This window comes from Chiloscyllium punctatum, chromosome 2 (genome assembly GCF_047496795.1).
Source record: "Chiloscyllium punctatum isolate Juve2018m chromosome 2, sChiPun1.3, whole genome shotgun sequence".
NCBI lineage: Eukaryota > Metazoa > Chordata > Chondrichthyes > Orectolobiformes > Hemiscylliidae > Chiloscyllium > Chiloscyllium punctatum.
This window is the reverse complement of record NC_092740.1, coordinates 152,773,183-152,787,501: the sequence shown is the minus strand read 5'-3', so window position 1 is coordinate 152,787,501 and position 14,319 is coordinate 152,773,183. Positions and strand designations below refer to the sequence as shown.

The window sequence follows — 14,319 nt, the reverse complement described above, 5'->3', positions numbered from 1 at the left end:
AGAAAATGCAACATTAGGGATTTCTTTTTTCTATCGATTTCACTCCATTTCTATATTTCTAAAGACAGCAACCTCTGTAGAGTTCAATGTTAGGGATAAAAATCTTTACACGTACATTGGGTTGGCTAGCTTATCATTCTGGTACAGGGGTGGGGAACCTGTGGCCCTTCTAGGCCAGTGTGTGGGGCCTTTTGAATGAATCCAAATTTTGCAGAACAAATCTTTTACTTTTTATTAATGTTTTTCTCGTCCTTTATTATTTTTATTTTAATCTTAAAATGAATGTATTTAAAATACCAGAGAGTAAAAGAAAATTCAACAAAATAATCCTCACAGACTGACCGCCACAATTAAAGAAATGTGAATTTTGAAGAATATATAATTGAAGTTTCTTGGATGCAGCCTTATTAGATTACAACTAACATAATGTGGCCTTCCAACATGTAAAGGTTCCCCAACTCTGTTCTGGTACCTAAAGCCAGAGAATAAATGTACACAACTTGGCACAAGATAATTTGAAAATTCTGTTGTTTTCTGATAAGTCCAATGCCATCATGGAAGGGCAAATTAAACCCAGACAAGAAGTCAGGTTTCAGTTTCAGTGTTCACTGTTTGAACTTGGACATTTTTTGGTTTGTCCTTATTTTCCAGGCACAAGGGAAGGTCAGACACGACTCATCAGAGTTGGAGATTCTGTTCATGCTTATCAGTGGAGTGTTATTGATGGACGATGGGTAAAGATTGGTGATGTGGTGGGCTCATCAGGAGGAACCCAGAAAACCTCAGGCAAAGTTCTTTATGAAGGCAAAGTATGTTTCAGAATGGGAAAGAAATGTAATCTGCACTTGCGGTATTTGTATTGTTACTTTATTTTTATAAAATAGAAAATTCTATGGTCTCGATGACCGTTTTAAAAATTTAATTTGAATCTTCTATCCGACAGCAACAATGTTCTCTCGTGCATTTATTTGGTATAATTGAATATTTAACGTTCTCCTTTGAAATCATTGCTTTGTTATCTGCCAAATAAATCCCGTATCAGCCAATTAATATCTTCAGAACAGCTTCCAAACCAGTGACCCCTACCACCGAGAAGGACAAAGGCAGCAGATGCACAGAAATGTTGCTAACTGCAAGTTCCTCTCCAAGCCACATGCCATCCTGAGTTGAACTTTTACGGTTGATTCTTCGCTGCTGGGTCTAAATGCTGAAACTCCCTTCCGAACAATACTATGGGTTTACTCACACCATGTGGACTACTGTCATTTAGGAAAGTGCTTTGCCAATGCCCACATTGTTAGATTAGATTCCCTACAGTGTGGAACCAGGCCCTTCTGCCCAACCAGTCCACACTGACCCTCTGAAGAGTAACCCACCCAGACCCTTTTCCCTCTGACTAATGCACCTAGCACTATGGGCAATTTAGCATGGCCAATTCACCTGACTTGCACATCTTTGGACTGTGGGAGGAAACTGGAGCATCCGGAGGAAACCCACGCAGACACTGGGAGAATGTGTAAACTCCACACAGATAGTTGCCCAAGGCTGGAATCAAACCTGGGATCCTGGTGCTGTGAGGCAGCAGTGCTAACCACTGAGCCACCGTGCCCTCGTGACAGCAATTAAGGATGATCAGCAAATCTTACAGTGCTTACATCCTATGAAAACAAAGGAGTAAAATCTAAAAATTATCCCAACGAAATAAAAATTAAAATACATTTGAGTTTTTGCTATCTCAATTTATCTAGTTCCTGGAGCATTCATAATTAGTCTCTACCAATATTATAATATTTGGTTACTGCTAACATGTTGCCATTACCTGACTGAAAATGTAAAAAGCAGCCTCAAGATCCAAGCGACATCCCATTCAGTATCTACAGCAAAATCAGAAATACTTAAAAGTTGCTACTTCCTGTAAGGTCTGCCAACTCCTTGTGTATTCTCGTAAAGATCTACAGCCTGCCATAGCATCCCACATGATCATTGTGTGTTCCGAAGCCTATCCTGCCTCCAACACACTTTCTACATCCGCATTGATGTGAATCCCCATGACAGGTTGCCCAATATCCCCAACCCAACCTCTTCCACGTCTGAGATAACACTGTGCGAACCCAGTATAACCTTGGTCCAACACATTGATGTGGTTGCTATAGTATGTGTGTGAGGGAGAATGGATATGCTGGTTTGCTTCTTACTTAAGTCAACACAACAGTGAAAAAGAGAACTAAAGTCTTTCCCTAGGAGAAAGTGAGGACTACATATGATGGTGATCAGAATGGAGAGTGTAGTGCTGGAAAAGCACAGCAGGTCAGGCAGCATCCGAGGAGCAGGAGAATAAATGTTTTGGGCATAAGCCCTTCTCCTGATGAAGGGCTTATGTCTGAAACATTGATTCTCCTGCTCCTTGGATGCTGCCTGACCTGCTGTGCTTTTCCAGCGCTACACTCTCAACTAAAGTCTTCCACTGTCAGTTTACATGTGTTCCATTAGCAAGTCCTCACCTGTGTCTCCTCTTTGCAACTTGAGGAAATTGGGTGCCTCACAACCCCAGGCTAAAGATTTAGAGAAACACTGAGAAAATTTGGATCCCATGTGTATGTCTTGACACTCGTGGATCAAACTCCCAGCTAAAAACAAATTGCTCCATGCCAACAAAAGTAAACCCTGATGTAAAACCTGAAGTTGAACCCATAGAGGAAGCTATTGTGGTACACTGTGCAATATATCATCTTGTGAATTTGCAACCAAACTTGATAATTTGTACTGACTTGATCTCTCCTTGTCATCACATCTGATTAAAATTAAAAATTACACAACACCAGGTTTGAGCCAACATGCTAGCTAAAGTTCACACTTTTTTAAAAGGCTTTTCAGCATCTATTTTCTTCTATTTTTCTTTTTTAGGAATTTGATTATGTATTTACTATTGATATTAATGAGGGTGGACCTTCAATGAAACTGCCTTACAATATCACTGATGACCCATGGCTTGTTGCCCACAATTTTTTACAAAAGAATGACCTGAATCCAATGTTCTTAGATCAGGTTGCAAATTTTATTATTGAGAACACAAAAGGACATACACTCGGATCAACAGGCTCAGGATTTTCAGACCCTTTTACAGGTCAGTAATACAAATTTACTGCAAATGTGTCTATTTTCTAAATGTAATGAACTCACGCATTCTGAAGAATTCCACTCGCAATGGTGTATGTTTGTTTTAACCATTGAGTATGTTGTCCAGAAATTGAACAACAACAGGCTTTCACGAATTAGCTTAAAACATCCTTGATCTTGCTAACTTTTTATAAATAACCCAAAAATGAAGCTACTTCACTGACTCATACAAACCCATTCAAGAAAACTTATGGGAGTAAAAGAGTGCACTGCTACAGTTTGTTAGGGAAAAGGAAAATATTTTTTCACATTACTAATGTAATCTGATAATCAAGGTTGTAGACCTTATGAGAGGTTTTCTTTTATCCAAGAATTGGCTAAAAGAATTTCAACAGCCCAAGTGAAAGAAATTTGAAAACATTTCTCGAAGATTGATTTTGTTTTCCATTTCTTGATTAACCTACTTTGATATGAGGAGCTCAGATGCTGCCTGAACTGCTGTGCTCTTCCAGCACAACTAATCCAAAATCTGGGTTCCCAGCATCTGCAGTCATTGTTTTTACCTATTTTGCTATCCAGTCTGACTCTCTCATATGTGCTAGGTTAAGGATGTGTCACATAGAATGGAAAAGTCTGTTTAAGGGTGGAAAGATAAGTCAGTTAATTGGTCCACATAGAAGATACTGATTCAAGATTTCAGGCCTTTTTTTAACCTTAGAATATGAATTTGGGAGATTAAGAGAACACTTAACACACTGAATTAATCAGAGGCTTCCCATCCATACAGAATAATTCCCATGTCCCAGCGTTGATGACATTGCCCAACAAAATATAATCTCTTTTTGTGACCAACACCAAACAAACTCCCTACTGTTCCTGGCCTTTCATGTTATAGTACATGGTTGGAGGAGTAACCGTGAATTTGACATCAGAAATTTTGCTCCATGTTTCCTATTCTCTCAATCTAATTTTCTAGACCAAAAATAGTTGTCACTTCTCTTGTAATTGAGTTCCTTGTTACTGCATTTCTAGCTCTGTTGCTTTTTGTGACAGTTAGATCTATTGCAGTTCAATATTTCTATCAACACTTTTGACAGTGGATAGCTTCTTACGAATTGAGAGTTTCTGATGACTTTGTGTCCCTATTGCATACCATTTTGTAAACAGCATTTCCAGAATAAACAAATTTATTCGGATACCACAGACTCTGACTTTTTGCTTTTGCCTGTAAATGAATCTGTTACTTCCAGGTTTTGCTTTTGATTGAATAGCAAGTTGTTTTTCTCCTTTAGAAAGGAATCTGGTCTATTTATTGGATAATCTGTGTCTGATCAAAGTTATTATTGGTTGACCAGCTGTAAGCTTAGAAGTCATAGAAATTTGAAGTTAAAAATTGTAGAAGGATATTAATGGTAGGGTGAAGTTTGACTGCAGGAATTTTGGATCTGATTTCATGGAACATGTTGTTCCAACACTAGCATGAACTGGTTTACAGAAATGGGTGGAAACTGAAAACCGATTCTGGTTTTCCTTTGTTTGTGCTTTATCCAATTCCCTTTTGCAGTTTATCATCTAATTTACATATACAACCCTGACAGTAGCAGATTCCAGATAATTGAACTAGCTGCTTTTTAAAACCAACCATCTTCTCTCTTCCTCTGGCACTATTTGGCAGTAATTTAAGTCTTGTTTTCTAGTTACCAATACTACTACTAGAAACAAGATAAATCAAGAAAATCTATCTCTACTCTTTTAAGATTTTGAGATGTCAATTCTTCCCTTAACTTTCTCTGCTTTAAGGAGAATAACCCATGTTTGTCAGTCTCACAGGTGGGTATATATTAGACACATCTGTATTATTTGTTAGTGGGAAAAGTACTTTACAACTCATGTATTTGGATAGTTGCAGAGATAAATATGCTTTCTTCATTTTGTTGGTGGCAAGGTTTTTGAGCTGAGTTCAACACAACTAATGTAAAAGATTGAAGATGCTGAAAATCTGAATTAAGTGTAAGTTCACAATTGAGCAAAACTGACTATCTTACTCAAAAGCAGACTTTATGACCAGGAAAGAAAAACATTGCTCGTTTTTAATATAATGAAATGCAAACTTAACGTGCCATGGGTGGCACTATGGATCAGTGGTTAGCATTGCTGCCTCACAGCACCACTGACCCGGGTTCGAATCTAGCCTCTGGTGACTGACTGTGTGGAGTTTGCACATTTTCCCATTGTCTGTGTGAATTTCCTCCGGCTGCTCTGGTTTCCTCCCACAGTCCAAAGATATGCAGGTTAGGTGAAATAGCCAAGCTAAATTGCCCATAGTGTTTAGGGATGTGTAAGTGGGGTGCATAAATCAGGAGTGTATGTGGAGTGATAGGGTAAGAGAATGGGTCTGGGTGGGTTACTGTTCGGAGGGTCGGTGTGGACTTGGGCTGGTTTTGTACTGTAGGCAGATATAATTTCTGAACAACTAATCCAGATTTCAAATATCTGAAAGAGTCTACACTTTATAATCAAATCAGTCAAATTTACCAATTTATAATGCACCAATCATTTTGCAGGCTCGGGTCGTTATATACCAGGGACTGGATTGAGCTCTGGGGGCACAAGTGGAGTGGATCCATTTACAGGTAATGTTTTTCTCTGGGGAATAGCTGTTTTTAATCAAATCAAGTAATTTTATGGTTATATTTTGTTTTGAAAAAGCTGACCGTAACAGCTCCTTGAAAACACATGGATGGAGGAAAGATGCCAAAGTGAGCTTAGGCCCCTTAGTCTCATTCTATAAGGAAATGATGGAGAATCAGGCATGTTGAATAAATACTTTGCATTAATCTTCATGGTAAAGGACACTGGTAGTGTTCCAAAAATAGTAAATAAGCTAGAAGCTGCTGGTGTGTGTTCTGTGGAGGAAGACAGGAATTAATCACTATAATTACAACTATTGAAGAAGTACTAGCTAAACTAATGAACCTAAAGGCCAGTGGTCCCTTGGATCTGATGGATTCATCATCCCTTTCATTTTAAAGGAATTGGATACAGAAAGGATACACTAGTAACAATCTTCCAAGAATCCTTAGATTCTGGAAAAATCCAGAGGACTGGAAAAGTACCAATGTAATGTCCATACTCAAAGACAGGAAAACAAAAATAACAATAGACCAGTCAACCTACCATCTGTCACTATGGATAATGTAAAGGAAATAATAGGTGAACATTTAGAAATGCACAATATAACCAAGTAGAGCCAGCATGGCTTCATGAAAGGAATATCATGCCTGACACGTTAACTGCAGTTCTTTTGAGTAGGTAATAAGGAGGATAAATAAATGGACCAATGAATGGCTGTCCCGTATTTAATTGAGTTGAAGTAGGTTCAATGTGTGTTCTTTGACTGCAGAGTTCAGGACCCAGCATACTCATGTATGTAGTTCTAGTGTACACATCTGTGTCACCCTGCAGTTGCAAGTATTAATTCTAAATTGCTTGTGTCATTCTTTGCACAGTCAAGATTAACCACCAAATGTTGTCCAGTCGCAGAATCACATCTCATGTTAGACAATGTTGCGAGATTTGCAAGTGCAGGTTGGTTGGGTATAGTCAGTATCTAGTTTGTTGTGAACAATTAAAGAGATATGCTGTTTGGTAAATCTGTTACTCCTCTATACCTGACATCACTCTGGGACTGATGTTCAGATACAACATGATTCATTTTGTGTGATAGGCAGGCCATCTTTTAGGCTTTTTTGTAGTATCCCGTTAGGGAACATCCATTTATATTGCTCCAGCACACCAGCAGCATGAAACAGCCAGCTTCACCTATTGCTCAAACTTGTTGAGATATGTTGTCCTTCCAGGGTAATATGAAATAAAGGTGAGTAATTTAAGGTGAAATCCAATGCAGCATGGTCTTGGAGAATGATGTAACATATTCAAAATGGCAGATTGCTTACGCCTGTTCCTGACTCTCAGATAGTGACACAAGGTGTCTTTTTCAACTCTAGTTTTAATGGTCTTTCACTAATGATCTAGTCCTCCCTAAGGTCTAAATGAACCAGTTGTCTCTAATGCTCCCAGCATTAATGATTTAATCCTGGAGTGGTTCTCCTTATCTGTGACTTTCTATTGGTCATAATGTTTGACACTTTAGGGACTTTGCACTTCCATTTTATACTTTTTGTGGTCATCTTATCTGAGTAAAGATAGAGTCAGCTTTGATCCACTAAATTTCAACTAGAGTTTGCACATAGCATTTGAAAATGCTTGAATCCTGATCCACAGATAAGCAAACTGGATCATCCTTGAAAGATTCTTGCATTACTGGCAAAGCAAATTGAAATGTGGATGTGCCATATTCCTTTGTAAATATGAGATATTTTTCAATGTGAAAAATTAACCTTGAAGACGGGTCGACCCTTGATTGATATAACATAACTAGGAGTATGTAATGCACTTCTAATATTGTGTGAACTAACATGCATTCTGGTGTTGATATTATCGACTGTCCTTGTATTCATTGTAGGATCTGGTCGCTATGTACCTGGCTCCACACCATCGAACCTGGCTCCTTCTGCAGGAGGTGATCCTTTTACAGGTGGAGTTTGAGAATTACACTGGGAGAAATAAATCTATATTTTCCTGGTCTGCAATGCCACATTTCCTCCACAATTCACTGAATATTTAGTGTAATCTGGATGGTTTGCCATTTTTAAAATATAGAATTAGTTCCCGCATCCGTTTATGCATCCCAAGAGTTACAGAGAAAAGGGATTAATTTATTGTACTTTATCTGTCCTGATATGTTTTTCAGTTTCAAAGAGCTGGAAGTTTTTAAGGGACTGTTCTTCACTTTGTGGCAGATAAACCCACCCTACATTAGAAATCTAATATCTCTTGTTGATAGTAGTTATTTTGAGTTCATGAAAATTAGTTTTGTGCAGACTATCATTGATACATTAATAACAATTATGAAGAAGATTTTGACTCACTTACTGTAAGGATGATTCTGAGACCAAAGTATGAATAGTATCCATAATTTATTTAATAATTTTATTCAAATATGAAAACTACTTTTACATGATGACATGTTGTTTTGTTCACAGGAGGAAATGCCTATGTTTCTACTGATGGACATGTAGGTACTTTACCCATCAGTAATCCTTACTTTCCAAAAAAAGATCCTGTAACATTTGATCAGGCAAATATAACCCAGATACTAGGTAAGTGTTGTCACTTTGCTTTTTTAATAGTTTTTGATTTTTTTTTACACATTTATTAAAGAAATATGGGTAAATTACAACAGCATGAGGCATCTTTCATTTGGCTTCTGATGATACTATGGCTTTAAGAGGTGTATTTTGTTTTTTTTTTGTCAGAAGGGTTTTGAGCCATAGGTGCTGAGCAGGAATAATAAAAGCAGCATCAGTGGGTTGAATCAGACTCCTACAGAACCAGGCTTTTAATGTAGCTTTCAGTAATTGTTGGGGTTTGGAAGTTGTTTGTGGAAGATGATCTCTCTCCTTGCTACAGCTAAAAAAAACTTGGGTTCTTTCTCTCTGTCAGAATTGCGCGTGTGAGAATTTACTGAATTTGCCTTTACCCCAAGGGTGTATTTATGGGATGTTACTATGTTGAAACAGTTCCTGTTTAGTAGTTAAATAATCCATTGTTCTGTTAAGTTTTCCTATAGATTTAAAATTATACCATGCTTCTTTCTTTTGTTTGTATTTTAACTGTAGAGTAAGAATAAAGTGTATTTTGCTTAAAGCTAAGTAGTATAACCAATCAAATTTACATCTAGAACACAGCACCTTACACTTGTCTTTAAATAAGATAATAGTTATGGTGTAGACTATCCTTTTGATATATTTTCAGGGGGTTTGGTTTCTAAGGCTTATTTTGAAAACATTACAAATTTTTGAAAGAAACAACTGTATTGCAGGGAAGCTAAAGGAACTGAATGGGAGCACACCTGATGAACAGAAACTATCTGAAGGTGACCTACAAATGCTTGAGAAGTTTATTTCTATTGTTTCTACTCCTTCTACACTAGAAACCCCAACAGCACAGCAGCTGGAGATTTTGTGGAAAGCTGCTCAGTGGCCTGAAGGTAATAATTGACAATATTCATTTTTGAAATTGTCTAAAGTAAAATGGTCACTTTGAACAAATAAAAGAAAAAAAACACACTAATCTCAATATTAATGATAAAGTGTTGTTGAATATTGACATTGCCATAACTGAAGATGTCTTAAGTAAATGTCTTGTATGCAGCAGGAATGTGTACTAATTGATGTTGCAATTCAGTACCACCATGTTTTCTTTCCAAGAGTATAGATAAATTAACTCAATGCATTACAGTATATTAACTATTTTTAAATTTTGCTTGTCAGTTTATATTTTTTGTTCTACTGTGTCATTGCTGGCTAGGTCAGTATTTATTGCATGTCCCTAATTATCCTTAATAGTATTGGAACTAGTCACTAAGTAGGGTAGCTCCACAAATTATCAGGTTTGCTTACTGGCTCTGAGAAGAGAGTTGGGGGAGGTGGGTGGGCAGTGTGGTGATCTCTTAGACTTTCTGGGCTGCTGAGACATACATGTCCTGTTTAATCCCACCTATCAACCACCACCTCCCCATGATCCCTAGCCTACCCTCAATCGCATGTGGCCTGCATCCCTTGTCAATCCTGGGCACCTATCAGTGCATTGCCAACAGCTACCATGACTCTCATGGCAATTACAGCACCAGTGTGATTTGCCAGCAGCTGTGAAAGGAGGATTTCTGATCCCTGGGGTCTGCAGCTGGCCAATTGTGTTTAACTGATAGTGGATACAATGGGCAATTCCCAAAATAGCAGTACATATTTACACTGGTTATCCATCTCGTGAATGAGATTTCATCTCCTGGATTAAGTTCTACCCAGATGAACAGAGCTGATTTTCCTATCATCACAAGTTTATGTTTTAGAGAAATCTATGGGTTTAAGAACTGCTACTTGCATAATTTTGAAACCTTAACACAAGTGCTCTGGGTAAGCTTTTGTTGTCAGCATATTTGAACTTGATGGCAGGACCTTTCTCTTTATAATTACTATGGCTATTCTATGCCACTTTGATTAAAATCAAAATTTGGAGGTGTCGGTGTTAGACTGGGTTGGGGCACAGTTTAAAAACCTGGTTTTGTGAGATTTTTAATTAAAATCAAAGCTAGAGTTTGAGAAGCTGAGGACTGTATTTATGTCAGCTGAAAGTTAATTCAAAATTACCACTAAGCATATGTTCTTGCTAGAGTTGGTGAATTAACATTTTTTAAAGTGATGTGGCAAGATTTAGCAATATTGAGCTGTGTGTTAATGTCATGTATTTTAATGTAAGAATAGCAAAGAAAAAGGTATTGGTCTGATGTAGATTTGGTTTGCTTTGTTTTTGATGATGCATTATTTTTAAAACAAAAAAAAACATGTCACACAACAGTCAGTAAATACTTCCTTAAAAAGTGCGAACAAGTTGATAACATTTCATGCAATCATTCAGATATTATGTAGCATTATATTTTCAATATGTGATATTGACATCGCTTTATAAATTTTAACTTGTCTTAAATCTTTTCCCTGATCTAGACATTGTGTTTCCTGTGCTGGATATTCTTCGTCTAGCTATGAGACATCCAGCAGTAAATGAACATTTCTGCAGTGGAAACTATAGTACACAATTCAGCAACTACCTCTTAAACAAAATTAACCTGCAGGGAAAACCGGCAAATCAAATACTCGTCCTCCGAACAGTCTGCAATTGTTTTTCTAGCCCATCGTATGGTTCAAAGCTCATGATGTCCTTGAGAGAGACAATACTTTCCCAAGCAATAGAAATGAAATCCGCTAGCAACAAGAACGTTCACATAGCACTGTCCACTTTAATATTAAACTATGCAGTAAATCTGCATGCAGGAAATGATATTGAAGGTAAAGCAAATTGTTTATCCATCATTAGTACAGCCATAGAAGCCCTCCAAGACTATGAAGCCGTTTTCAGACTTCTGGTGGCTCTTGGGACAATTATTAGTGACGATCCTAATGCCTTGCAGCTGGCTCAATCGTTGGGAGTTGATTCACAGATCCGAAAGTATTCTGCTGTGTCAGATCCAGTTAAAGTTGGTGACTGCTGTAGATTTGTTTTGAAGATGTTGTGATTGCGGATTGTAGATTTACTTGGGTTGCATCTAAGTGGTATTAATTTTAATTACTTTGTTCTGTAACTCTAACAAATGGGTCAGATGGTAGGTCAAGAAATGCTGGAAAGTTCTATTTTTGTGATGGAACTATCACAGTAAAAGACCTACATATAAATAAAATATTAAAAATAAATGATTTTCCAAAATGTGACTGTTTGTATGTTTTTTGTTTGCATTACTTGAGAGAATTCCAGTGAAGTGAAACAGTTGGCTTATCATTTTATATATAAAACTGTACTTGTAAACATTCAGATTTGTCATGACAATTATTTTTACAGGCCATTGAAGAATAATAATTCCCAAACTAATTTGCTGGTTTATGACACAGACAATTGATGAGGGCAGTTAACTGGTTGCAGAGCTTCTCTACTATGCCACAATATTCCCATCATCCAATTCCATTGCTTTTGCATGTAACATTTACATAGTGGCTATACCTAGGAACTTGCCGACTCTGTCATTAAATCTTTCATTTAGGAGAGAACATTTCATCTTGCAGCCTCTTTTTCAGCTTTTTTTTTTGTTATTTTTGATAATAGATTTGCCAGATAATGGAGGTCAACATTTTTATCTTGCATGTGGAATACAACATTAAATAGGTTTGTTGTGAAGGCAAACTAACAAAATGTATTTGAGTTAGGTCATACAAAGGTGACACTAATATTAATGGACTGAGCAGTGGGATTACATGTTTTTTGAGGCCTGGCAATGGACATAATGTACCAAATGGATTACCCCCATGCTCTAACCACTCGATTTCACGGTTGGGGGAGTCAGTTTCCAGATTGTCTCCTCATAGAGATGTACAGCATGGAAACAGACCATTTGGTCTAACTTGTCCATGCCAATCAGATATCCCAACCCAATCTAGTCCTAACTGCCAGCACCCGGCCCATATCTCTCCAAACCTTTCCTATTCATGTACCGATTCAGATGCCTTTTAAATGTCGCAATCATACTAGCCACCACCACTTCCTCTGACAGCTCATTTCATACAAGTACCAGCTTCTATGTGAAAAAGTTGCCTCTTTTAGGTCTCTTTCATATCTTTTCCCTCTCCTAAACCCATGCCCTCTAGTTCTGGACACTATCACCCAGGGAAGAGATTTTGTCTATTTATCCTATTCATGCCCCTCATGATTTTATAAACCTCTACAAGGTCACCCCTCCGCCTCCGACGCTCCAAGGAAAACAGCTCTAGCCTATTCAACCTCTCCCGCTAGCTCAAGTCCTCCAACCCTGGTAACATCTTTGTTAATGTTTTCTGAACCCTTTCGAGTTTCACAACATAGTTCAGCTAGGAAGACCAGATTTGCACGTAATATGTGGTCTAACCAATGCCCTGTACAGCCGCAACATGACCTCAAACTCCTGAACTCCATACTCTGACCAATAAAGGAAAGCATACCAAACGCCGCCTTCACTATCTTATCTACTTGTGACTCCACTTTCAAGAAGTTATGAACCTGTTCAGCAACACTTTCCAGGATCTTACCATTAAGTGTATAAGTCCTGCTAAGATTTGCTTTCCCAAAATGCAGCACCTTGCGTTTATCTGAATTAAACTCCATCTGCCAATTCTCAGCCCATTGGCCCATCTGATCAAGATCCCATTGTAATCTCCAGGACATTGGGCATCAGTTTCCAGATTGTTGTCTCCTGGTCATGGAGTAGGTTTCCAGATTGTCGTCTCCTGGTGAACCAAGGCACAATGAAAAGCTTTGTCTTGTGAGCAATACAGGCACATCACAAAGTTAAGTAGCATAGATAAGTAAATAATAGGTACACAGTGGCAAAAACAAAAACACAGGTATAGGCAAATGTTAAGAGTCCATTCAGTATTCTAACAACAGTAGGGTAGAAACTGTTTCGAAAACCGGCTGGTGCTTGTGTACAGGTTTCTGTACCTTCTCATCGATGGTTGAGGTTGTAGATAAACACTGTCAGGGTGGGATGGATCTTCGAGAATGCTGGCGGCCTTTCCTTCACAGCAGGCCTGGTAGATGGATTCTACTGATGGGAGGTTGGCCTTTGTGATTGTCCGGGCCGAGTCACTGATCTTGAATGGTACAGTTGCCACACCAGGTAGTGATACATCCAGACAGAATGCTCTCGATAGCGCACCGATAAAAGTTGGCAAAGGTATTCGCCGTCATGCAATGTTTCCTCAGCTGCCTGAGGAAGAAGAGATGTTGGGCCTTTGTAATCCGTGCATCCACATGAAAAGTCCAAGAAAGCTTGTTGTGGATGACCACTCCCAGGGGCTTGACACTCTCCACTCATTCCACCTCTGTGCTGTGAATGTGTCGGGGGGGGGGCATGAGTAACATCGCGCCGAAATTCAATAATGAGTTCCTTGGTTTTGCTGACATTGAGAGCTAGGTTGTTCTCAGTGGACCATTTTTCCAGGTCTTCCACCTCCCACCTTTTTTGTCGCCATCTGAAATTCGACCAACTGTGGTGGTGTCATCACTGAACATGTGAATGGCCTTAGTCTGGTATTTGGTGACGCAGTCATGGATATACAGTGAGTACAGTAGAGGGCTGAGTATGCAACCCTAGGGGGCTCCAGTGTTGAGTGTTAATGTGGATGAAATATCATCCCTAATCTTCACTGATTGAGGTCTTTGGGTCAGGAAACTCAGGATCCGGTTGCAGAGAGTAGGGCTTAGTCCAAGGTCACTAAGTTTAGTGATCAGTCTCGAGGGGATAATAGTGTTAAAGGCTGAACTGTAGTTAATGAGTAGGATGCTTACGTAGCTGTTCTTGGTGTCAAGATGTTCTGGGGAGAAGTGAAGGGCAAGTGATATGGCATCTGACGTGGATCTGTTGATCCGATAGGCAGATTGGATTGGATCAAGAGTAGTGGAGAGGCTGGGGTTGAATAATGCCATGACTAGCCTTTCAAAGCACTTCATGACCACCGAAGTTAGGGCCACTGGGCAGTAGTCATTGAGACACGCTGC

The 14,319-nt window shown here is 38.6% G+C and overlaps 1 protein-coding gene across 2 annotated transcripts in view; it reads left to right on the top strand.

The window, feature by feature from the left end:
• The window catches only part of plaa (phospholipase A2-activating protein), a 38,612-nt gene extending 27,108 nt beyond the window's left edge, over nucleotides 1-11,504 (top strand). For both annotated transcript variants that reach the window (XM_072590412.1, XM_072590423.1), the window contains exons 8-14: nucleotides 652-809; nucleotides 2,905-3,124; nucleotides 5,682-5,750; nucleotides 7,643-7,714; nucleotides 8,223-8,339; nucleotides 9,062-9,229; nucleotides 10,743-11,504. In XM_072590412.1, coding sequence (XP_072446513.1) covers nucleotides 652-809; nucleotides 2,905-3,124; nucleotides 5,682-5,750; nucleotides 7,643-7,714; nucleotides 8,223-8,339; nucleotides 9,062-9,229; nucleotides 10,743-11,311 — 1,373 coding nt within the window. In that variant the 3' untranslated portion in view covers nucleotides 11,312-11,504. The remainder of the gene's footprint in view (nucleotides 1-651; nucleotides 810-2,904; nucleotides 3,125-5,681; nucleotides 5,751-7,642; nucleotides 7,715-8,222; nucleotides 8,340-9,061; nucleotides 9,230-10,742) is intronic.
• The last annotated feature ends 2,815 nt before the right edge of the window (nucleotides 11,505-14,319 follow it).